Genomic DNA, 24476 nt, shown 5'->3' with positions numbered 1-24476 from the left:
TTCTCAGAGAGGGCTGATCCAGATGGTTTTCTCACCAACACGAATGAACAGTAAGAAATTATATGAAGTGCCTCTGAATCATATATAAATCCTAGAGAATTTCCAATTCGATTGGTATGCAAATCGTCGGAATGAGTTGGTAACGAAAATAGTTCTTAACATCAACGTTATTTCATAGAAACATTCAATCTGAATTCTGCTTTGGTACATTTATTGAAAAACGTAGTATTACGTCAAAAATCGTAAGATTACCGCGGCTATCAGCCAATGTGTGGGTAATCCACACATCCATCGTTCGAAGGCCATGTTCATGAAGGGTCAATTCCAAGTTGTATATCATGACCTGAAACTACATGAAACCATTGAAGGAGGTTGTTACCGAACACAACTTATGCGTTTGAGTCGAGAATTGAAGGAAAAATTGCCGCAAAGCAAATACAGTCAACGCGCGGTGTGTGCGTTCCGCGTTATATGGAAACCGCGCTATAAGAAACTCGAATTTAACCATACAAACCAGGCTAATTCGTAGCAAGTTGTATGGAAACCACCCACTCTACATTGTTGTGTCGAATCGCTCCCAACAAATGGTGTCGACAACGATGCCGATATCGTGCCATTTTGCAATGATTTTGTCGACCTACCCTTCGTATTCGAAAACCAATTACGAGGCAAGGATGTGCCAATCTGGCACCACGTCGACCGATCGCAGCACTGCTTGAATCTTATTATAGCTTTGTTTGTGTTCAAGAAAATTAAAATAAAAAGTGCAGAAAAGAGTTCTTTATAATCATTTAATTATACGCATAAGACGATAAGACGATAAGCTGATCATTCAACTCTGGTAATACCATCATCATTCAAAGCATCCTCCTCATTCAATTCGTTAACATCACCGGCTGGGATTTTCATACGTTATAATGAGGGAGAAAGAGCGGCAGCAACAGCTGAAATAAAATAAATTTTAAAGCCTAATCTTCTATCGTTTTCGCTAGTAATACCATTCTATTTATCCTCCTAAGTTTAGCCATAATATATCGTAGTTAATCGTTTCATTTTATTCACATCCTCGCTAATCATTCTTCAATCACTGGTGTTCGAGCTGCATGTTCTCCAGGACGCTGAAATAAAATGAAGTTTACTTTTGAGAATAATGAAAATATAAGCCTACCGTGTTGGCAAGTCATTTGATTTGGGAAATTACCTTTTGCTGATGTAACCATTCAACCACTGCTTCAATGTTTTGTTTTGAAATGTAGCACTTGCTTTCGTGTTTTGAATGACAGCTTAGCGAGAAAGAGAGAAAGCAAAGCTACAGTGATCTTGTAGAATTATAGCTGAAACTATAGACATTGTTGCCTGCGGGAGACAAGGTGAGGTAATATTCCAGCACTTTTGTAGCACTTTTCGTCGCTCGGCCGACATGGTGTCCATAACTGCTCGAAAATATAGGTATCTGGGCATCCATCGCGTTATAAGAAACTCAGAACTAGTAGAAATTACATCATTCGTACCGCGTTATATGGAGACCAATAAATACTAAAGACAAGGGTAGTGTTGATATTGGATGCGGAAATGTGGCCGTACGAATTGTATGTAATAGTGAAAGTAAGCAATCACATTGAATTGTATTGGTAACATTGAATTGTAAACACATTGCTTCTCCCTTGCTTCGTTCGAATTCGCCAGCTTCTATCGAATAAAGTTGTTTGATGGTACGTTGTTAAACGGAAACCGCGCTCTAAGAGGGCCGCGTTATAGGAGGGCTGTCGCAATTTCGTCTCCGCGTTATATGGAAACCGCGCTCAGAGAGTACCGCGTTATAGGAGGGTTGACTGTAATTACAATAAGATAATTTTGCGCGACAACGCTCGGCCACTTGTTGTTGTTATGTCGTTCATGGTTCATCTCGTTAAAACTTACCTGGAAACATTTCCCACCTAGAATCCGTACACTCCCAGACAGAACGAGAACGAATTTATTTTTTGCAAATGTAATCTCAAATTTCGACAAAAACCTGCGGATTTTATTTTGGATACCTAATAAAATGAAGGGTTTGTAGAGAATTTTAGTGTACAGTTTTATTCAAGAAAAGAACAATTTCAATACTACCAGAAAAATATGAACATGAATGAACCGATGAACAATACTTTGGGCGATATTCAGGCCCAAAAATCCAGTGAGAACTATAATAATTATTTGATTAAAAAAAGGCTAATAGTAATCGTAGCTTTTTTTTATTAATCTGGATTCTCTGATAAGATCAATTGCGGAAATGAATGAGTTTGGTTTGACGCTTGACTTCAAGTGCTTTATTTACTACCGAACAATAACCCCGCCATTAATTTTAATGTCTTCCATCAGTATTAATTTAATTTAGTTTGATTCATATTGGTTGATTCGTTTGTCGGCCGCTTCCTGGTGCATAACAAGACAGAAGGTGGCTGGGTTTTATACCCATAAAAACTCTTTGATGTTGACCGCCCGCATCCATTTAGACTCAATAGTCGGGGAATCTAATTTTGTTCACAAACTCCGTCCAAAAAATGGTCATCTGCGATGACACTGTGCTATGATTCATAGCGACCGTTGAGATACATCAACCGGTTGAACCGGGGATGAGTTATTGATGGACCAGGCGAATCTTTTCTGAAGCTAATTGCACTGCACGATATCAACGTGGGGCAATGAAATGCGACCACCATGTGATGGACAGATAGTGAATTTTGTTCCACTCGTGTGCAGGCTAGCAATAAAATTGTTCGATTGCAGCTGCGGCTCGGAACCCTGCACTGAAAGACAACATAATTAACCCCAGCAGTACAATTCAACATCCGACCAGCATCGGTCCCACCGCACTGCGGACTGTAAGAACTTTAATCAAACGGCATCCCTCCATCTCCTCCTCGGGACCTGCGCATCCATTTCCTACCCACCCGAGATGAGAGACTTGCATGTGATCCAACCCCTTTTCCAGTTTTACTTCTTTTTGCGCCTAGTGGGCTATCCGAAAGACTTCAACAGCGGATCATTTCGTACTTTTGCTGTTACAGTTGAACGCTTTTGCAAAGGAAATGCCGCCCTGGTGGTACTGCTGCTGCTGCTGGTGCTGGGGATAATGCTGTTTCTGCCATGGTTATTCCGCATGGCGGCGAAGATCAAAAGACTCAGCCGCCGAAGCGGCGAAATAAAAAAGACGCGTTTAACTTTTGAAAGAGAACCGGTATTTATCTCCGGACGCCGGGCGTGGATAATTTCCGAATCGTTTCTACCCTGGGCACTTTTTGGGCTCTAATTTGCTCGGGGTTTTTTTTCTCTTGTTTTCACAGATGCAATAATTGACTCGGGGAACTTTGCGATCAAAAGGATTAACATTAATCCGGCTCAAATTGCCCGACCGATGTGTTCGCTGAAAATTTGCGCAACCATATTGGGTAAACGGAATCTATAAATGTTGGAGTTTATTTGTGCGACATGAATTGCTGTGTTCAAAAGATAGATGTAACTCAGTTTAAATCTTCGATTCGGGGATTGACTGAAAAGTAATGCTCACACGCTTGCCGAGTGCTTCAAGTAACATTTGGAATGAAACACTTCCCCTAATATCGCATGCGCAATTTGGATTTGCTGTGTTCATCCAGTCCATCTTTTGAATGACGAAGTATTGACACATGCTGAACAGAAGTTCTAGACCTTCTTTATTTGCCGGATCTTTCTCCCTGCGATTATCATATTTATTTACTCGAGAGGCTGGCTACTATCAAATCCAGGATCATTTAGTGACGGAATCAAAAAATCCATTCCAAGTTGGGAGGAGTTTAACAATTGTACTTTAATACTTTTTATTGTGAATAACATATCCGAAAACTCTTTACTCTTCCCCCTTCCTAGCATGTAAGCATTATTTTTAAACCAACCCTCGTAGATTCATAAATATGAAATTACGAAATAATTACCCAAGACTATTGTGTTCTTTCGGTATATCTATTTTTCCCTATAAATGTTATTCACTGAAGGACGGATATGTTATTTATTAATTTGTGGATAAACCAAAACACGGACACGGGCTGCCGCAGCCAAGAAAAGCTTAATTAACATACGAGTATCTCGATAAGCCACGCGCTCGAATAAATCAAGATCCTATCGCGGTGTCGGTGATTCTGGCCAAAGTAAATCCACCGCCGTGCAAAGAGGTCGCTACCGTTTCACTGACATGGCCAGCGCTTCGGCATTTTGGACGCTTGTTCTGACAGATCCACAAACAGACGTCGGCAAGATTGAAGCTCAAACGTGCTGCTAATCTGCACTTTCCAATCAGTCTGCAGTGGTTCGCATGCATGAGACAGTAATTCATCGGTCGCTGGGATCACGGATGCATAGCTTCGTCGCTGCCATAAGTAACACCTGAGGAGAAGGAAGATGAAAATTCGAGCGCACGAAACGTTGCGAAACATTAGATGGGCGGAAGAATTGTCGGAGATAGCGTTGATGTCTAAGACAGAGGTGTCGGATGAATGGTTTGAACGAGAACGCGCACTTCACACGAATTCTGATGACTTAATCCCAACAGTTTCCCTATTCGGGCAGGGAAATTTACTGTCTACTGCATGCGGGAACTTGTGTATCGTTTCAAGCGAGTTGATATCGTGTTTCGAATAATTTATCTTTTCTAGAATCCTTGACTTCATTAGTAAGCATACGTTCGTTCCAGTGTCTCAGAAAACAATCGGCCTTATCGAAAATCAACGAAGTCATCAATATTAGAGGAAGACTCTCAGTGATAACGATGACCGAAAAAAATGAATCTCCGATTTTTGTTACATTTTGTGCATACATTAATGGTATTTGTATATTTAATCTTGATATGTGTTATTAAAATGATCACATTAACTGGTATCCAAAAACTCGTATATTGTGTGAGTAGAGCAAAACCGAGGAAGAATGGCGTTGTGTACTATAAATTATGAAAAGCTTATATAGTTTCACTTTTATTTCAATGAAATTATTAATTTTGTATGAATGATGGATTTTCAAATTTGATTATAAAAATTATCCAGTCTTTTGGACCACGTTGCAGAAAGTTGTCAGTTTCAAGCAGTTGAAATCTTTGAAAAATAGGAAAAACCGATAATGCGTTGGAATGAGATGAAAGAACAGTATTGTAACACAACGATATTCTAGAGCATTGAGGAGGTCACTCGAATGCCGTTTATACAGATAGAATGCTTACTCGAATGATGAACAAACGTCGGGCGGCATACGTTTGTCTGGTAAATTTTTGCATTGAAATATAAATTATATATCTCAAAGCATAAATTAACCAGGCAAACGTAATGCACCAGGCAAATGCATGCCGTCTGACGCTCGCTAGCCTAACCTAACCTAACTGAAGGATCGTCTCCTATGTTTCAAACTAACCGGGAGATCTGAGGTACACAGATTTATTTACAAGAGGCCGCCGCTTCCGACAGCGGGTCGGCGGCCGACTCGGGTTGCGTCACCTCAGCGGCTTGGAGCCGCGTTGCTTCCTTATCCTCTTTAGATGGGAACTTCGTCCCATTACATTGACCTCAGAATAAGTTTCATTACGAAAAAATAAACTTATAATAAAAATTGCGCTGCGGTGGCAATTGCATAAATTGTTAGTAGCAAGACCTATGCGGAAAAGATGCGCATTTAGCGCGGAATGATTGGACATCAATCTGGACATAGTTCTAATAAAATTTCTGTCAAGATCTAACCCTTTAAACCAGGCCTTCGATGAAACTTTGGGGATAATAGAGTACAGCCATCTCCCAAGGTCATCTCTGTTCCATTGGTTTTGCCAACTGGTGAGTGACTGCTGTCGGGAAATGGAGAAGAATTCCCGATACGCTATTTGTCTTTCAAAAACTGTGCCCTGTATACTACCCATCTTTGCGAGTGTATTCGCTTTCTCATTACCAGGAATAGAGCAATGGGAAGGAATCCAAATGAAAGTGATTCGAATACTTTTATCAACAAGAGAATTCAATGCATTCCTAATTTCGATAAGAAAATATGATGCTTTCGTCTGTTGTTTCAAGGATTGAATGGCTTGTATACTGCTAAGACTATCCGAGAAAATAAAATAGTGATCAGGTGGTAAGGACTCAATGGTCTTAATTGCATGATATATTGCAGCCAGTTCGGCAACATACACTGAACAAGGGTCTTCAAGTTTATGAAAGCTAGTGTAATGTTCATTAAAGATACCAAAACCAGTGGATCCGTTGATTCTTGAACCATCAGTGAAAAACTTACACCTTAATGAAACATTGTATTTTTACTTCAATGTATATGCTTGATGGCTTTACGTGGATACCATCAACATCGTCTAATCAATAATAACTATGGTAATCAATGATACTAAAGCTAAAATTATGCTTCAAAATTGGACTTAAAAATATAATATAGATTCCAATTCGGATTTTTTTTAGAATAAACTAAGATAAAAAGATTTTTTCAGCCTAAAAACATAGATTTTATTATGGCAACTCTGGTCAGCAGCCTCATTTTGAAGTTTTCTAATTACATTTTTTTCGTTTTGCTTCGTATCTTTATTGCTCTCTTATGTTATTTTGATTTTATCTCATTTATCAACAAGAGGTAAATGTGCTTCGGGTAAATGCGTTTCGGGTGAATGTAACACAACCCGAAAAACAAAAAAAAAATCATAAATTTATGCAACTTCAATACTCTGAGAAATCGTATCCAATGAGGAAATTAATAGTAAAAATGTGATCTACATGCAATTCTATTGGGTTGGGGAATAAGTTCATAACGTTGTTATATATTTTTTTATTTTACAACTATTTGTTTGCTGTTTGGCAAAGGGTAAGTATTCATTCGATGAAACTCTTCTGCTCTACAAAGTTAACATAGTTTAATTGTATTTTTGAGTTATTTAATTTTTTTATTAGTTTTGTGGCTTAGAAATGGAATACCCAGGAGGCAAAAATCTACATTTTCGACGTCTGCTCTTCTTTGCTTTTCACCAAGGTCAAAAAGCTGCCGAAGCAACCCGACGTGTATGGAAAAGGTGTCATAGGAGAGTTTACAGCACAGAAATGGTTCGCAAAGTTCAAAAACGGCAACTTTGACGTCAATGACACATCCCGCAACGGAAGGCCTCCTGAATTCGACGAAGAATCCACTTTTCCGTGAATTGGCGTAGAAAATGAACTACGATCATAAAACGATTCTCAATCACCTTTATTCAATGGGATTTACCGAAAAATTGGGAGCCAGGGTGCCTCATGAGCTCAACGAAAAAGTCGCCGTACTCCAAGAGCTCGAGTTGGAGGTCCTTCAGCCTTCACCAAATTCTCCGAACTTTGTACGGACCGATTACCATCTTTTCTTATCCCTGACAAATCATACGAAGGGCGTTACCTTCGATAGCAAAGAGATCCTTAAAAACTGGCTCAACAACTTCCTCAACACCAGACTAGGCGATTTTTGGCGGAACGGCATCAACAAATTGGTCGAGAGATGGGAAGAGGTTGTAAACAGCAACAACATACGATTGACTAACTTATTGATATAATTATTATTTTTATTTAAATAAAATTCTTTGATAAAAACGCTGCGAATTTATTTTTCCAACCCAATACATGACATCCTATGTATAAGGATTTATCATAGAACCAACCCTTCTCGCGATCAGGGACGTGGAGTCGAAGAAAAATTTCCCGACTCCGACTCCGACTCCTGCTGAAAAAATATGGAATAATTCGAAACCAGGTTTTTCGGTTTCGAAAATAAGCATCAAAATTTAGAATGCTCGTAAAAACAGAATTACTTCAGTCAAATCTTCCTTCAAGGGGACTTCATAATTTTCAAAGGAAAGGACAGCATTTCTACACTGACTTGAGTTGGTGGCATGGCAGTAATCGTTCATGCAACATCCACGATGAGCTCAGGACACGCTGAAATCACCAGTCATCTTGCACGATCGGTCATATTATTCAATCTCTGGCAAACAAGCTTGGCTTTCACTTCGAATGACGTAATTTTGCATCTTTCCTATTCAGGTAAGCATCGAAATATGTGCTCTCTGATGATTTATTTTATTTATTTATTTATTTTTCATTTTTAATGAAGATGGAGACTCAGAATCAAACAAATCATGTCTCTTTTTTAACAACACGACAATTTATTTTGGAGTTTGGCTGGAGTGTGCTATCCCACCAGCTGAACTAACTCGATATTGCTTGATATTCAGATTATCACAGGTTAGGGTCCCTGTGAAATTCTCTCAAGCACACGACACTATGGACAAAATAGAAAATATCTTTCATTTATAAAACAGTTTTCGACTAGAATGCAAAAATATTCTGGGAAAAAAACATTTCTAGGCTGTGTGAAAAATAGCAAAAGATCGTGAAACAAAACTGTGCTCATAAACCCGAATAAATGTATGTCTGCCCATAAAAATCATGCGTTTGTGTTTCCAAAAACGTTCCAGTCAAAACAAAATGAGCTATCCTGATTTTCTCCTGATTTTTATTTTTATTTTCCCTGATTTTTGAAAATAATAGTTGGCAACCCTGTGCGCAACATAGTGCATTTGATAGAAGGATGAAAGTAATATAAAACATCGAAAAAAATTTAATTGGATGATAACTTCCTCAAATATGCTTCGTTTCATATACCGCACAAAAAATCGCACGAGAATGGAAAATCGCCTGTAGGGGAAAAGGGGGGAATTTGGACCACCTAAGGAAATCGCCTAATATTTCCAAACCAATACGGTCTAAATAAAAAATGTCATATTGTATACTTAGCTATACTTGTTTTCTCTCAATAAATAATGTTTAATCATTATATAAAGCTTCAATCTACCGAATATATCATAAAATAGAAGAGATGATTTTTGGACATTAAAATTTGATGCGGGGTGATTTGGACCATCTGTTGGGTGATTTGGTCCAGTGCGTGTTTCATCGAAAAAAAACATACTTATGTTTATGTAAAGTATTTTGGGATAATGTTACAATCAGAAGCAATGTTTTGGGATCGACACCAGGTGCCTTGGCCAGATTCCAGACCAGAAAAGTTGGATTGACACCATCTCGAATTCTGCATGAATCTTTTCACTGTTGGTCGAGCATTTTCAAACACTTTTGAAGCTTGGTAAAAGAAAATCCGTTCTCGATGGCTTGCGTTGCTCTTTTAAGCTCCTCCTTCTTCCAACTTTGTTTGTCCATCCTCTCCTTGTAATTCAGCGGCATCTGGAATCAATTAAACCAAAGAAAAGTATCAAACCTGTAGGACCAATTCACCCCATAGAAACGTGTCCATGTCACCCCACACAACACGCAAAAATTAAAATGCAATTAATTTCATTTATTGTTCTCAAACTTACAGTTTCGCTACATCAAATTGTTCCACTTCTGTAGGCGAACAGAACTTTACTGCACAATACACGAAAAGTTTGTTTAATTAGCGGGAAAAACCTTAAAACCACGATGGGAAAACTCACATTTTTTGACGATCAAAGTGCTTGTTGTGTTCATGCTACCGTTTCCCTTTACTTGTGAAGTATTACCAAAGTTTTTTACTTTAGGTACATACGGTTCAACAATAGAAGGAAATGACATTGTAAAAAATCCAAGTTGAGCCGTAATTTTTGAGATAAAGGGGTGGTCCAAATCACCCCATATGACCAAATCACCCCGTGTTTCCCTACTCCCCTGTGAGATTTTAGAGGGTCGAAAAATTAAAACGTATTGAGACACCCCTAATCATGTCCGATTGAACTGAAAATTTTCACAGGTCATTTTTTTTGGACCAATAAACAAAATGTGCATGGTCCGTTTTTGAAATTTTACATGACCGTTTTCGCGGCCACCGTTACCTATATAGAGTGATGAAATACATATCAAAATCGAAAATAAAACTAAGTGTCCGATAATTTCATTAAATATAACCTTTTTCACACATCGCACACAAAAAATAGCTCGTAAAAACAGGTTTGCCTATACAGGTACAATTATTTGCGATATGGATGAACTTCTATTGATCTCAACCTGTCACATTTCAAATCAGTCTACAGTGGCGTCGATAAGTAGCGAGTTTTCGAGGCTAGTCGCAATTGAAAACTTTTCACGAAAAGCCATGGTTTTTTTTATACCCAACAACTCTTGTCTATTACACTGGTCTCATCTTACGTTGCATTGATGGCAATTCTAGTTTGAAGACGAAGTTCAAGGGGTTGTTCCTATTCAGGACACTAAAGTTTGCTCGTTTCCCTACCCTAATGTAAATTGCGATAATTCGTTCTATTTTGTTCTATTTTATTGACAGAATGTACCTGTTCGCATCAGTTCTTCTTCTAAAATGGCATTTCCTTACAGAAATGTTGTTGCTAAACAGAAGAGTGAGAGTGATGAATTGAAATCCGGGTTGATTCGTCACTCCAGAGTGAGCACGTTTTCCTCGCTCATGTTTATTCGCTCATCAGTAAACCATTCAGTGGAATTGCTCATAACTACCCACCGCGCGTCACAGGTATACAAAACAATTGTTTTTTATTCTATCATCAAGTGTTTCCCATGTACGGATTGGTGTGGCTATCAACACCACCCCTTTCGGCTAATAGTATTATAATGCACACTGCCCTTGTTATCTTATCCGCGCAGGTAGATCTACCACATTCAAGCCGATTTCGCATCAGCGTTCGGGTAGATAAGGTAAAAGTGTCTCTCTCTCTTGGGTAATTTCTGTCGACGAGAGACTTTTCATTTGAATTTCGCCACTTGAAAGAAACACACAGGATGTTATAGATTCTGAAAATGTGAATTCTCCCATCAAACGATACGAATTTTGTGCAGTGTGATGTCGTTTCTGTTGATGTCGTGAATATCAAGATGAACTTCATACCATTAGTGATTAGTGTAGTCTTAAGTGTGAACTTGTTGTCATATGACGGATATGTCCTAGCAAGTCGTGATACACAGGTTGAGATTTGTCCAAAGATTTGTACCTGTGACAAAAGTGAAGGACTGAAACGAGCAGATTGCAGGTATTGTTATGCGAAAAATCACGATTCATTAGTCATCCTAAGTGGATAAAACTCTGCACTGTGCGTTGCACTTTGAAAGCTTATCAGTCGTTATTGATTTTACAACGATTCCGTTGCACCAATTTCAGCCATGAGAACCTTATCAACCCATACACCGATGTACCCGCAGACGTTGAAATATTAGATCTAAGCATGAACAAAATATCGGCTATTGAGGACGAACATTTCAAGGTATGAGGAAATACGAGTTCAGTTAACGACCAATCGATCTAAAAAAAAATTATTCCATAGGAATATAAATATTTAATGAAACTATTCCTCTCGGAGAATTCGATCGAAACGATCTCATTTAACGCTTTCTCCCATCTGCGAAAGCTGGAACAGCTGGATCTATCATATAACCGATTGGAACATCTGGACGAGAACCTTTTCGAGTATAATGAAAAACTAATCGATCTGAATCTTTCGAATAACAATTTCATGAGTATTCAAAATCGACCGCTTCTGAATAGCCAGTCTATCATGGTACGATGAATTAAAAAACAATATATGCGCGTGTAAATCCATGCTAAATCATTTTTTTTTCAGTATCTCCACCTAAGAGAGTGCAAAATTCCTCAACTCTCCGAACACTTGTTCTTCCATCTGCCAAACCTGCGGACGCTGGACCTTTCAGGCAATTTGATGATCACATTAGCCAAAGAACCGTTTGCTCATTTGAGGAAGCTGCGCTTCATTGATCTTCACGAAAATAAATGGCAATGCGACAGCACCGGAGTTCGCACCACAATTCACTGGATGAAGAAACGGATAGCCTCTATCCAGATGGAAAACTGCTGTAAGTTCGAAAACAGTGTTATAAAGGTAGTAAAAGGCCCAATAACAATCTCTTTGTTACAGTCATCAACCCTTACAAAACTAAATCGAAGTTCGAGAAAATGGAACTGGATCCAAACTTAGGAAACGTAAAAAGGGACCGAGAGGAGGTTGAAATCGCGAAGGTCTGGGGTCGGAAATCCACATCTGACTATTTGGCTTCCCTTAGTGAAAAGACTTGTACATACGACACAAATAGTCCGGAGAGTCGTGAAGTATGTGATAATTTCATCGAGTGTCAGAAACGCTACAGTGAACTACATCACGCCTTAGTGGATAAAACGGAAGGAAGGATGCGTAGTTCGACGTCCAACAATCGGATGGTAGCTGCGGTGTTGCTCTGGGGAATATTTATCGGGGCTCTCTTCGGATCCTTCGCTACCTATTCCGTAATGTATCTCGTGCGGAAATGTTGCGAACCCAAGCCTCAACCTTCCGACGAGCCAAGAAAACAGACAATGCGGGAAATGAGGCGAGAGTTCCGCGAAAGGAATAATTTCGCACGTAAGTATTCTATTGAAAGCTGAAGAGTGTCGGCTGAAAAGCTGAAATCACCCAGATCTTCTACCTTCCAGACAAACTTTTGACTGAATCCTCAGGCGCGAGTCACACGAGCAGTAGTCTAACACCCCAACAGCAATCTCAGATCTACAGCAACCACGAAAACACTCGACAGTTTCTTGTGAACCTATTCTCCAAACGGCAACCCCGTTATCTCCGCAACAATTCCTATCTATCCGAGCAGCACGAGCGCTACCACCATCCTAGAACTTTCCGCACCGGAAGTATGCCGGCCAACTGTTCCCCCGCTCCAACGAGTTCCAGCTTCGTTTGGGAACCCGCGATACAAAATGATGACAATCAGGAACGGGAAAGAATGATGGATAACGTCGATGAGAACCGAGAATCGCCGGCCTTCTCGGTGTGGAATAATTACTACGGGTTCGAGGATGTCCGCATGGCAAGCACTCCAACAGGGGTGTACGAGATCCTGCCGTCCACTAGCGCTCCTAATGGAAACGGCCTAGTGACGGAATCCCCACCCCCACCGTATGCCGGTCTTGGCAATCGATTAAGTCATAACGAGCAGTAGCAGTGTGATATACATGAGTTATTTATTTATTAATTTTGCATACAACAATACATTTAAGACTCGGTAGATTTATGCTAAGAGAATCAATTATCAGTCAAACTTTAATAACTTGTGATGGCCTCTGAATGAACATTTCATTCCAAAGTTCAACAATATTTAAAAATACCGTTATATCAAATGGATATTCTTCAGATGTATTCTAAATGTGTGCCATAGAACTAAATGTCAGTAAGACTAAAAACTGCGACAATTCCGAAGACTATACGAAAGTTATATACTGACTTGGTCAACATTTTATTCGCAATCAACTCAGACCAATGAAACATATGTTGAATATAACTCGACATTACAGGAGAAAAAAGAAAAAAAGTTAATGAATTTAAAGCGAATATATATTTTGGATGATTATTTTTCATTAATATTTATTCCGAATATCCTTCGTTCCGATCACTCGATTCAGTGGTCGCAACAATATTAGGTGCACAGCTAAATTCCCGATGACGCGGAATTGAAGGCGTTGCTAGGTGATGATCCATGACAAACACAAAAAATGCTTGATTCAGCATTAGGAGTTACTCCCCAAGCAATTTCAAAGCGATTACATGCGTTGGAAATGATTTGAAGGCAAAAATAACTTTTGAAGCGTACACCCACCCAACCCGCCATTTTCACCAGATATTGCGACTTCCGATTATTACTTATTCTGTTCGATGACACTTAATCTGACTGATTAGCAGTTGCGTTCATATGAAGACATCAAAAAATAGTTTGATTCGTGAATAGCATCGAAAGACGAAGAATTTTATGATGACCGAGCTTTGCCATATCGTTAATTACGCATACACAGTTTATTTAAACATTGTATTTATTTTTCAGTTTGTACAATGAAAAAAAAACATTTCTAAGGAATACAAAAAAAACCAATAACATTGGAAATTATTTAGCTTTCCATAGGTTTAGCCAATGATCTTTAAATGCGAGTTCAATGACTAAACGATCTGAATCATCTTTTTTATTCCGTATTGATATAAATGTCTGTAGAGTAGATAGGGGCAAAATGGTCCCCCTAAGAAAAAAACGCCCAAATACACGTAGAAACGTTTATAAATTATGCTACATGTTAAAACCTCATGATTTGAAACCTTATTGATCGATGTAAGTTATATGAATATACTTTAACACTCCTATACTCGCGCATTGGTCTGTCAGACCGAGAAATCAATAATTCGTTCATTTCTCAGAAAATATCAACACTACGACTTTGCGATTCTCTCTAACTTCGTTATTCATCGTTCGTCATCGTTTAGCGTATCGCATGTGTTGGTACAAAGGGGACGTGTGCCACTTTTAACACTTTCGGTCTGACACACCGACGCGAGTATAGGAGTAACTTTTTTGGACAAGTGCCTTTTTTCATATTCTAGAATATTGTTGAATGAAATGTTAGTGGCGTGGAATTTTTATTGAATATAATGCATAAGATCATTACCGGACTATTCTTATTTGATTTCAGTCCCTTTTGTAACTAGATTGAACGGTTCCATATATTAACTATTCGTCGTTAGATTCATACGTTCAAAAGCAAAATATAAATGTTTCACTTTCGTATAGTTATTCGCTAAATATAATGGTCATACATATACACACTTGTGAAATAATTTCATTTGGGGAAGAATTGTAAACAGTAAACTTTAAACTAATCGGTGGCTTATGGTAATTTTTAACAGTTACAGTTTCGGGGATTTTTTTAATGAACAATATCGACAAGAAAACAAGAAAATGAAAAGGAAGTTCCTAGAAATCCTTTTATATCATCTTTTTATGCCCCATCTAAAAAAAGGCATTAATTCTTAGTTTACCAAGAATACAGAGACAAAGAATATTAGAAATATGCAAACTTTATATTCCAGAACCTTTATCATCTGGTGATTATCTAGAAGGCCGTTATACATTCTTCTCTTCGATAAAAGACCCGAAAAACACGCAACAACTGCATGGAATGTAAAAATATGTTTGTTTCGAGTATGCAGTTATGCTAAAGGGTGTGTCACATCAAATTGCATCACGGAAAAAACGCTGTAGAAATTTAATTTTTAGGAATTATATCTTCAGCTTTCGCTTATAATCAGATAAGAGTGTATAGATCACGTTGGCCATGCTTCACTGTCAATTTTTCGTAAATTTGGAAAAATGTCGTCGAACGAAAAAGAGCGTCGTGAATTAATCCTGCGCACTCATTTCGAGAATCCGGAGTTGTCACATCGGGACATCGGTAAGATGCTGGGAATCGTCCAATCCACGGTCAGCAGAGTACTAAAACGATACTTCGAGAACCTAACCATCGACCGGAAGGTGAAGAACGGCAAAAATGGATGCTCCGTCAGTGAAAGAGATCACAAGCGCGTAGTTAAGCAGTTTAGACGTGATCCGAGAAGTTCGGTCCGGGATGTCGCCAATAAGCTGAATTTGTCAAGTTCATTCGTCCAGCGGACCAAGCAGCGGGAGGGCCTGCGTACATACAAGGTTCAGAAGGCTCCTAACCGCGACGAAAGGCAAAACATGGTGGGGAAGACGCGAGCCCGGAAGCTGTACACCGAAATGCTGACGAAGCCGCATTGCCTGGTAATGGACGACGAAACCTACGTCAAAGCGGACTTTCGTCAGCTGCCGGGCCTGTTGTTCTTCTCCGCAGAGGACAAATTCAGCGTTCCGGAGGAGATTCGCAAGCAGAAACTATCCAAGTTTGCCAAAAAGTACATGGTGTGGCAAGCGATCTGCTCTTGCGGAAAGCGGAGCGCCCCCTTCGTGATGACCGGCACGGTAAACGGGCAGGTTTACCTTAAGGAGTGCCTACAGAAGCGCTTACTACCACTATTGAAGCAGAACGAGGGCCCGACCATCTTCTGGCCGGATCTCGCTTCGTGCCACTATTCAAAGGACGTGTTGGAGTGGTACGAAGCCAACGGGGTCACCTTCGTGCCAAAGGAAATGAACCCGCCCAACGCGCCGGAGCTTCGCCCAATAGAGAAATATTGGCGAAGCAGGCCCGATTATGAAGCAGGCCCTCCGGAAGAACCCAAAAGTTGTCAAATCGGAGGCGGACTTCAAGAGAAAATGGATTTCTGTTCAAAAAAAACTACAACCTGACGTTGTACAGAACCTTATGGACGGGGTAAAGAGGAAGGTGCGAGCATACGGGCTTGGGCTCGAAGTATGAATAAAAAGAAAATGCCAAAAGTTGTTTAATAGTTTTTATTTTACTGTCTAAAATTTCCAAAAGGATCGGTCTACTGGGCGAATTTCTACAGCGTTTTTTCCGTGATGCAATTTGATGTGACACACCCTTTATGTTTTGATTCTAACTCCAATGAAACCACAATCGATTAATACGTTTTTATGTTATTTTATAGCTCTTTATACTTCCATGAATTATATTCAGTTGCTTACTTTTCATTAATAACAGAGAAAAATTCGAATTTCGTTATTTGTGTTGGGGTGTCAAAAATTAGTCTGTTTTGAGGAAGCTGAATTAGATGATCTATTAAAACATAATAAAGACGAATAAAACATATTTTTTGGAGTTTTTTCATTTAATAATTCCCTCTTCTTCAAATAAATGCCAATAAAGCCTGAAAAATACACAATGGTAACATTACAGAGAAGTTCAACTTTCGGTCTGTGACACCGTGCGCGAGTATACGTGTTACGATTTTGCACGCGAGTACAGGAGGGTTAAAAAACACATTTTCAGACGACTCTCTTCGAACTGTTGCACACAGGGGTTAGACATAAATTGAATATAGGCTATCCAAAATCTAAATCAATATGGCGTCATTTGTTTACCATCATTTGCGAAGATTGAAATCGTTGAAATCACGGAGATAGTATGCTTTGTTTCTAACTGCATGAGCGATTTTCATATTTCGCTTTCACATGGAGGTGTTCACATTTAACATGGAGTTTAAAGTTAGTCACTATTCGACTATATATCCGGACCGAGTTGTAAACAACAGTAATTGACAGAACCAAAATGTCAGTGAACCGCAGCAATATTGGGTACACTGGGAATATGAGGGATTTGACGTTTTAGTCATACCCCTGGTTGCACACTTTTGAAAATGTCAAACTGAAAGATGCACACAAAACAATAATCTTTGTTCAAATCAAGTGATAAGATGGTCGCCTTTTAGTAGCCAGCATAGAAAATCATGAGCAAAGAAATCATAACCTAAAATAAAAAATGAAATGCTCCGCGCGATTCTTCGACTGAGATTTGAATTGCAAATCGTCAAGAAAGCTTCCAAATGGGTATCCAAACATCGCTTGCCAAAGAAAACTATCCAACGTAATCAAATATTAACATATATGACTCCGCCATATGAGCCTAAATAAAATATATATTTTGGATAAAAAAAAAATATATGGCTCCAAACAATACGTGAGCCCCCTAACCGCGAGCCCTGTTTTATGCTGCCCAAGGCGCCTAGAAGTATATACTAAGGTGGGCCAACTTGCTAAAACCACTCTTCAGCCATCTTGGAAGTCTACTGTGTTTTGTTTGTAAACAAAACACAATACGCTATTGCCGAAGCTCGCTCGTGATCAGTCTGTCTCTTTCACGCTACAAGCAAATGATTCCCCTTCTACTTTCTTCCGTGCTGTTTTCATATACCGCTCCCCTTACCAACTTAATGACGAAACGGCCTCACCTAGTACCATAGACCCGTCTTGATGCTGCCTACGCTCAATTTGCATTGGATGGGATAGGGTTGCCAGAGCCCCGGTTCATATGGAGAATGGTGACATCCAATGTCCTGGAAAAAAGGTAATGAAGATGGTAGAGTTTCGAGCGGCATAGCATGCGCTGCCATAACTATTTCTCAAATAGTGACGCCAGTCGTTTTGTTTATCTTTGATTGCCAACCGCATCCATGTGAAAATGCTATTTTCAGGAAGTAATTTATCAATTAAAAACGTACATTTTTTTCAGAGCTCCCGCTGAATATGAGGCTAATGTGATAGCGTGCAGTGAATATTTGTGAAATCACGTCGAAAAAGACGGATAAAAGTGATATTTCCATGTGCCATTTTCACTCCCCCACGTTCATAGACACAAACGAAGTTTCATTATTTTAACGTTACGAAGTTGATGTTTCGAAGGCTCTCAGTGTCGGGGTGTATATTGTGAGGGAATAATCGCCAATTAATCAAAATTTCACCGAGAATATTACTGCTTTCTAGAAGTAAGCATACGTCTGCTCTCTGGACTTTTTTTTAACACATAAATAATCTAAATAAGCCACAATACAGTTGTCATCTGTTAAAAACAAACAGTTGAATGATTTCATGAGAATTTTGGCTCACATTATCATGCAATCGTAAGTACTTTGGACATTGTTTTGTTTCTTCCATATACATTCCATATTGAATGCAAATAATTACGACACGATATTTTGCTTGCCAATACAGATATACTTCGCCTACTGCTCCACCTCGATATGTACCTCATTGGGTGACACCCAAGATGTTGAACTATAGGTGTTTCGTTCTTGACACTTTCAGGACATGACGTGAGACGAGTAGCGAGACGTAACTTTCAGAATTATTTACTTTTTGTTTGGATGTGTGGTTATGATTTCAATGTCGCAACTCGCTAAGGAAAATAATTGCAATAATAAACAAATATATATTCGTGGAATATAGTGCACAACCTCCTATTGCTCTAGCCAATTACTTGTAACGGCCCTTTCCGGATCTCCTTCCCGGTATATGCACAGCATTCTTCTCCTCCCTGAGCGAAATCAGTGGAGCCACAATCAGCGTTATTTTTTTTGTCACCATCGCCGTAAGCTGATAGTACTCTTTTCCCCGCCGATGGGAGCCAAACAGAAGTACATTTTGCTTGGAAAGAAAGGCGAAAAGATATACTAAAACATCCTTCTGCACTGTTATGATTCGACAATAAAGCGCGAGCAGCTATTTTGCCAATTTGTTTTGTAAACAAATTTGTTTTTTCACGAGCAATGGCCGAACAGCAATTTTGACATTGCGGTCCACCTATAGTACAACGCCTTGGGTGACACCTATTTGGGACACACTACACAGTGTTGTCAAGATCGTCAATAATATCAACGCATAACAAAAATAACAAATCAAAAACGAACTTCAACTTAATGTACTTACGGTAGCTAGGAAAAAAACAGAAATATTCGTTGGAAAATGTGCAATATACGGATTACTGGGTACTCACCAGCCGAGAAGGAGAGATGATTTTTTTCCACTAATTTAATTTTTCTTCACTGCTTATCTACAAATTTGCAAATTAATATAATTGCAGAGCCTACTACTGATCCTGCGTAAATCTCTTGAGGCAGTATTCTAGTTTAGAAATTTGAAAAAAATCAATTCTTACAGAAATAAGTTTAGGCATTTAAGAATATACCATAGAGAGGTCTTATCGAAAATCCTATTATTTACCAAGTTATAGTCATTTTAGTGATGCGGTATCTAACCTGGTACGGCCATAACAATGAACTTCAAACGCGTTTTTTTCGAAAATTGTTTTTTCAAACTGGCGTACACGATATCTCAAGTTTTGCTGAACCGATTCATGACGAATCGATATGAATACAATCTACATGCATCTCTCTATCGCATGAACCTCACAAACATTATAATTTTTAAATTTTACTATTTTTAAAAAAGCCAAAGTAAAATCTATCTGTGATGTAGACGCAATGTTTTGCAGCATTGTTGTATTACCTGATGAATCAGTTGCTACCTCCGCTCCAGTAGGTGGATTCATTTGAGCATTCAAAATCCTTGTCCCAAAAAACTTTTCTCGAGAATGGATAGCAACCTGTCATTTTGAATCCAGCTAGGAAATTACTCAGATTGAAAGAAGTATTATAAGCCGATGCAACTATACCTGAAAGGTCGTGAATAGAAATAGTTTTTCCAGGATGCAGTAGCCAATCGTTCAGGAAAACTGAGAGCTTTTGCTTGAAAGGACCAATAACTGAAACATCTAGCGGTTGTAAGCGATTTGTGACATAAGGTGGAAAAGATACATGAATTGTGCAATTTTCTCGGCAATATTTAATTGTTTCCAAAGTGCAATGACTTTTTGATTTTTTTTTCGTTGCTTTTTGTTACCTTTTTCAAATGTTCCAGAACTTTGAGAAACAGTTTTCCCGTTATGCAATCGTTTGTTGGGAAATTAGTAAAGACAATGAACCCAGTTGGACCAACGTTCTCATCGAAACTAGTTCGATAGCTCTTTCCATTTCATCTTCGTTGATGCTGGTTCTATCGGTTTACTTTTTGTAGTCTCGAACCATCATTAGGTCTGAGAATCAGACTAAATTGTTAGTAAACAACAATCGGACACAAATTTTATGAGGTATTAAACAGTGTCCGAATGTGCCCCGTGAACGATGTTCGAATGTACCCCATCACCATCCGAAGACAAACTATAATTTTATCTAATAAATAGACCTTTATTTCCCCGTTTTATGCACGATTTTTTCATTTCATATTAGTTACTAACTGAGATGGTGTACTTAAATTTCTAAATCGTTCACAAAGGAATTAGGGAAATACTTACAACTTCAAGCTCAAAAGTTTCGAAACGTGTATGAAAAAGGGCACTGTGTTGTTTTCGTAAGTGATAAACGACTAGGAGATGTTAAACCCTAAGTGGTGCGGACTCAATCCACTTCATTTTCAAGCAAATTTATGGATTTTTTCAATGGATTTCTTGCAATAAATTCTCAGACCACCAGAGATGCCAGATTAACAGATATGTTTGTAAATTTACAAACATATCTGTAAAACTCTTTTTATTTTTGTTGCAGACTTTTTGGATACAACAATATGTCACAGGTTTTTGAAAAATGAGAGGCTCTATTTATCACATCAAAGATATTTGACTCATCGTATTACATTTTTCCATAGTTTTAATACATAAATAAAAATATTTAGTTTATATCAATACACATGACGTTAGACCTATTTTTTGAGTAATAATGGTTATGTGCGCAAACTAGCGCCTAACTGCCGGTGTCACCACACTGATTACGTGCGCACAATAGGTCGCATTGCAATGATGTCGTGAGCATAGTATCGCTCTGTGGCCGACGACAGTACTTCAGTATCTTTTGCATTCTATTGGTGTTTTGTTTGGTAACAATAAATTGTATACGTCAGCGTTTTTTTATGATTTCATAAGTACTTTTGCCCTGAAATCATTGCAGACGAAACAGACAGTACGATTCTTCACGATGAATGAAAAATTGCATTAAATGTATCTATACTTCAAAATTTCATGACAGTGAGGGAACAGAGTCGAGAACCTCTGAGAACTATCGATGAGATTGGTAAAACTTAACAGATTGTAATTTCCCGAGAATATCGAGAACAGCCGACGACAAACCAAGTAAACCGAATTAGCGCTGCCGCCGCCAAGCAAATCATTTTTTAGCAAACATACGGCGCAACATGTGCGTCGCTAATTCCCTTAAAAATGACTATCCTAGAGTGGTATCTTTTAGCAAACGACAATGAGTTGATTCTCAAAGCCGTAACCCTTTCGTTACGAGCGTCGTCTATAGACGACATCCGCGCGACGAGCTGTGTGTACAAGCGTCGTCTTTAGACGACATGAAATTCATACTGGTCTTCGATCACACCAGCGTGATGTGCATACATTTCGGCGCCGTATTCCGTACAGGAGTAGCACTTCAGCGGAGCACACTGCCGTAATGAAAGGGTTAGTTGAACAACTTTGAGTAATATTGAGATTGACTACATCCGAGCGAAAACGGAGACCGTTTCATCCCAGTCCTTGAGCAGTCCAAATATGTTCGTAAGCGGTCCTCGAAGGAGGGATGATCCGATTTTAGCCTTCTTTATTTTGTTGTATTTGTCTCTTCCTGTAGATCAATATAGTGGAGAGCAAAATCGGAAAGTTTCCGGAAAACTCAGAAGGAATGTCAAAAATTACTGAAAAATTAATTCCCATATGACCGAAAATTACATCATGATAGTCGTTTTTAGTCCATTCAATATTTGCGCTAGCGAAGTTCAGGTAAAAAGTCAGGGAAAAACTGCGGAAAATGATTTTTCGGACCACCCTAAAATGGAAATGGTCACCCTAACGAAAAAATAAAAAAAGGGTCTAATGCTTTCCGATAAAGAACAAAACTGCCACTTTTCATCGAAATCTGAGAACCACTATATCGGTTTGCCATGGAATGGCTGTATATATGAAAGATGTACATATACAAAATATACAATAATATACAAAAGACAATCTCACGTGCATCGCGATGTACAAAGCATCAATGAATCTGGAAAAATTAACGTTAAAAGACATTTCTACAGATCCGCACACGTTTACAGACATTTCCACATTTTTAATAGACTTTCACATATTTTTACAGACTTTTTTTAAAAATCATCTGGCAACTCTTCGTTCCACTTTTCATCGAATGTTTTCAAATCGCAGGAGTAAACATTTACGTGACTTTGACTTTGTTTGGTTTTATTTCGTTCGGAGAAATATTATATCAGGGAAAGTGGACATTAAAAATGCGTTGCTCAGTGAAAGGCTGCCCGAATACGAGTGAAAATATTCGCGTTAGCTTTTATTGTATTCACTCGGATTTTTGCGGAGACGACAAACTAGTTCCGAATAAGGATTCGTGTATCCGTGGAGTAAGTACGATGTTTGAATTATTGAAAATCAAAAGTGTAGCAAACCTTTCATCCACATTTTCAGGATTATTTTTATAGCGTCTTAATGCAGTGGACTGTAAAAACTGCTACTTAATCCCGCTGCGCGATACCAAAGCAGCCTTTATGCGGATTGACTAAACGCAGATGCAGCGGGGATTTTACATTCGCATGGAACTTCACATCACTGTGGCAGATTGAGGGACTTGTTTCATCGGAGACAAAACACAACACACGCTTAAACTATAACTATGTACATTGTATTTTACTTAATACTATAGAAATATACATTAAATTATACAGAGTTATAAATTATACAAGCACTTAAATTTCTTCTTCAGTTCTGCGTCAAATTTGCTGCTGTTGCGTACACTCTGCTGTCTTAAATCGAACTGGTGTGATGTCCTTGTACAGCAAAAACTATCATCCAATCCGTTGGCGGAGCATGTTCGATTCTTTTTGCAGGAGAGCTGTGGATTGCACTTTAGGGTCTGACGTCGAGGGATTGCATCGCATGCATCTGTTCTCTTTCCAGTGCGCTTGCGACTGTACAATTTTGATAGAAATACATCGTTACATTTCAACTGGAATAGAAACCTCGTAAGAAACCGTAATGCATTCTCCACAATTAAGCCGGTAGTTGACTCAGAAGATTACGTCCATCAGCAACACGAAGCGCAGATTGCTTTACCGTTATATTCATAACCAGCACTAGCGGATCATAATTACGCGGATTTCATTCGGCCAGCTTCACTAGCAAAACTGTTTTCACCGACGTTTGAAAAAAACGTCCCCAAAATATTTCACTTCTGCTATGTATGTACGTATCAAAATTCGCCAATGTCGAATTTCGCTCCCACGTTAAAATCTTTGAGTGAACTAAGCGTTATTCGTAGTTTGTTGATATTCGGTCAGGTTCTGATACCTTGCAATATGAGATTCTCTTTCAGAGATGCAATGGTCAATTAAACAATTGACGGAAAAATGAAGTTCGTTCATTTTATAAGTTTAATTATTTTTGCCTTTGATAACAATACCTTTTTTATAGTGTTGATTATCATGAGAAAAATAACACTCCTGATCGTTGGATCTCTTTTGACATTTCAATTGGATCTTTTTTGACAGCCGTTTTGATGCAGTCCGCACTACCTAGGTTAAACCAAGGCGGTATAATAAGGTGGAACGTTATGTCAGAACTGCTGTTCAGCCATTACTTGAGTTCGAATTGACAGCGGCCAAACGAACGGCTAGAGTTTTCCGAGAAAGAGGATAACAAATGGCATGCAATGAGGAGTGCATGCCGCTATGTGTTTGCTGCGCATAAATGTTGGTTTTGTTTACGCTGTTGGCATCATTGTAGTGTTTCGGTGACTGCTGCAAGTTATTGTCTGCATTGCTGTTCTACGGGACGTGAGGGTTGTTGCCGTTGCTGCTGGGATTGGAAACTCAGCGATTGTGGGAGCTTTGCTAGTGGGTATATAAAAGAGGTGGCTCTTAATAACCGGTGGGCTTGTGCCGTATTGCTTTAGCTGAAGACTCGTCTGATCGTTCGGGTTGTGAGACACAACAGCTAGTTCGATTGAAACCAGCCCAGCGTAGGTATATATTGGTGGGGACCGCTATGTAGCATAAAGAAGGAAGGTATTGTATTATAGAGACTTTAAATCTTTGCAGTTCATTCGTCTCTACGCATAAAGATTTGATCTACTTTGTTTATAAACAAAAAAA

The 24476-nt window shown here is 38.9% G+C and overlaps 1 protein-coding gene and 1 long non-coding RNA gene across 3 annotated transcripts; one reads left to right on the top strand and one right to left on the bottom strand.

Moving 5' to 3' along the window:
• Positions 1 to 818: 818 nt before the first annotated feature.
• Positions 819 to 1474, bottom strand: LOC129772827 (uncharacterized). Its single transcript, XR_008742649.1, has 3 exons — positions 1202 to 1474; positions 999 to 1118; positions 819 to 944 (listed from the first exon to the last, which is right to left on the bottom strand). It is a non-coding gene; the product is annotated as an uncharacterized LOC129772827 (long non-coding RNA).
• A 9102-nt stretch (positions 1475 to 10576) lies between these two features.
• On the top strand, positions 10577 to 13668 carry LOC129777216 (uncharacterized). 2 transcript variants are annotated; one of them, XM_055783362.1, is made up of 6 exons: positions 10577 to 11044; positions 11173 to 11275; positions 11336 to 11569; positions 11633 to 11882; positions 11945 to 12424; positions 12496 to 13668. In XM_055783362.1, the coding sequence occupies exons 1-6, from the start codon at positions 10890 to 10892 to the stop codon at positions 13011 to 13013; spliced, it is 1740 nt and encodes a 579-aa protein (XP_055639337.1). In that variant the 5' UTR covers positions 10577 to 10889; the 3' UTR covers positions 13014 to 13668. The 2 variants fall into 2 exon arrangements, with proteins under 2 accessions (XP_055639337.1, XP_055639338.1); XM_055783363.1 differs by having other exon boundaries at positions 10976 to 11104.
• Positions 13669 to 24476: the final 10808 nt, after the last annotated feature.

This window comes from Toxorhynchites rutilus, chromosome 3 (assembly GCF_029784135.1).
Source record: "Toxorhynchites rutilus septentrionalis strain SRP chromosome 3, ASM2978413v1, whole genome shotgun sequence".
NCBI classification, from domain to species: domain Eukaryota; kingdom Metazoa; phylum Arthropoda; class Insecta; order Diptera; family Culicidae; genus Toxorhynchites; species Toxorhynchites rutilus.
This window is presented reverse-complemented; position numbering and strand designations above follow the sequence as displayed.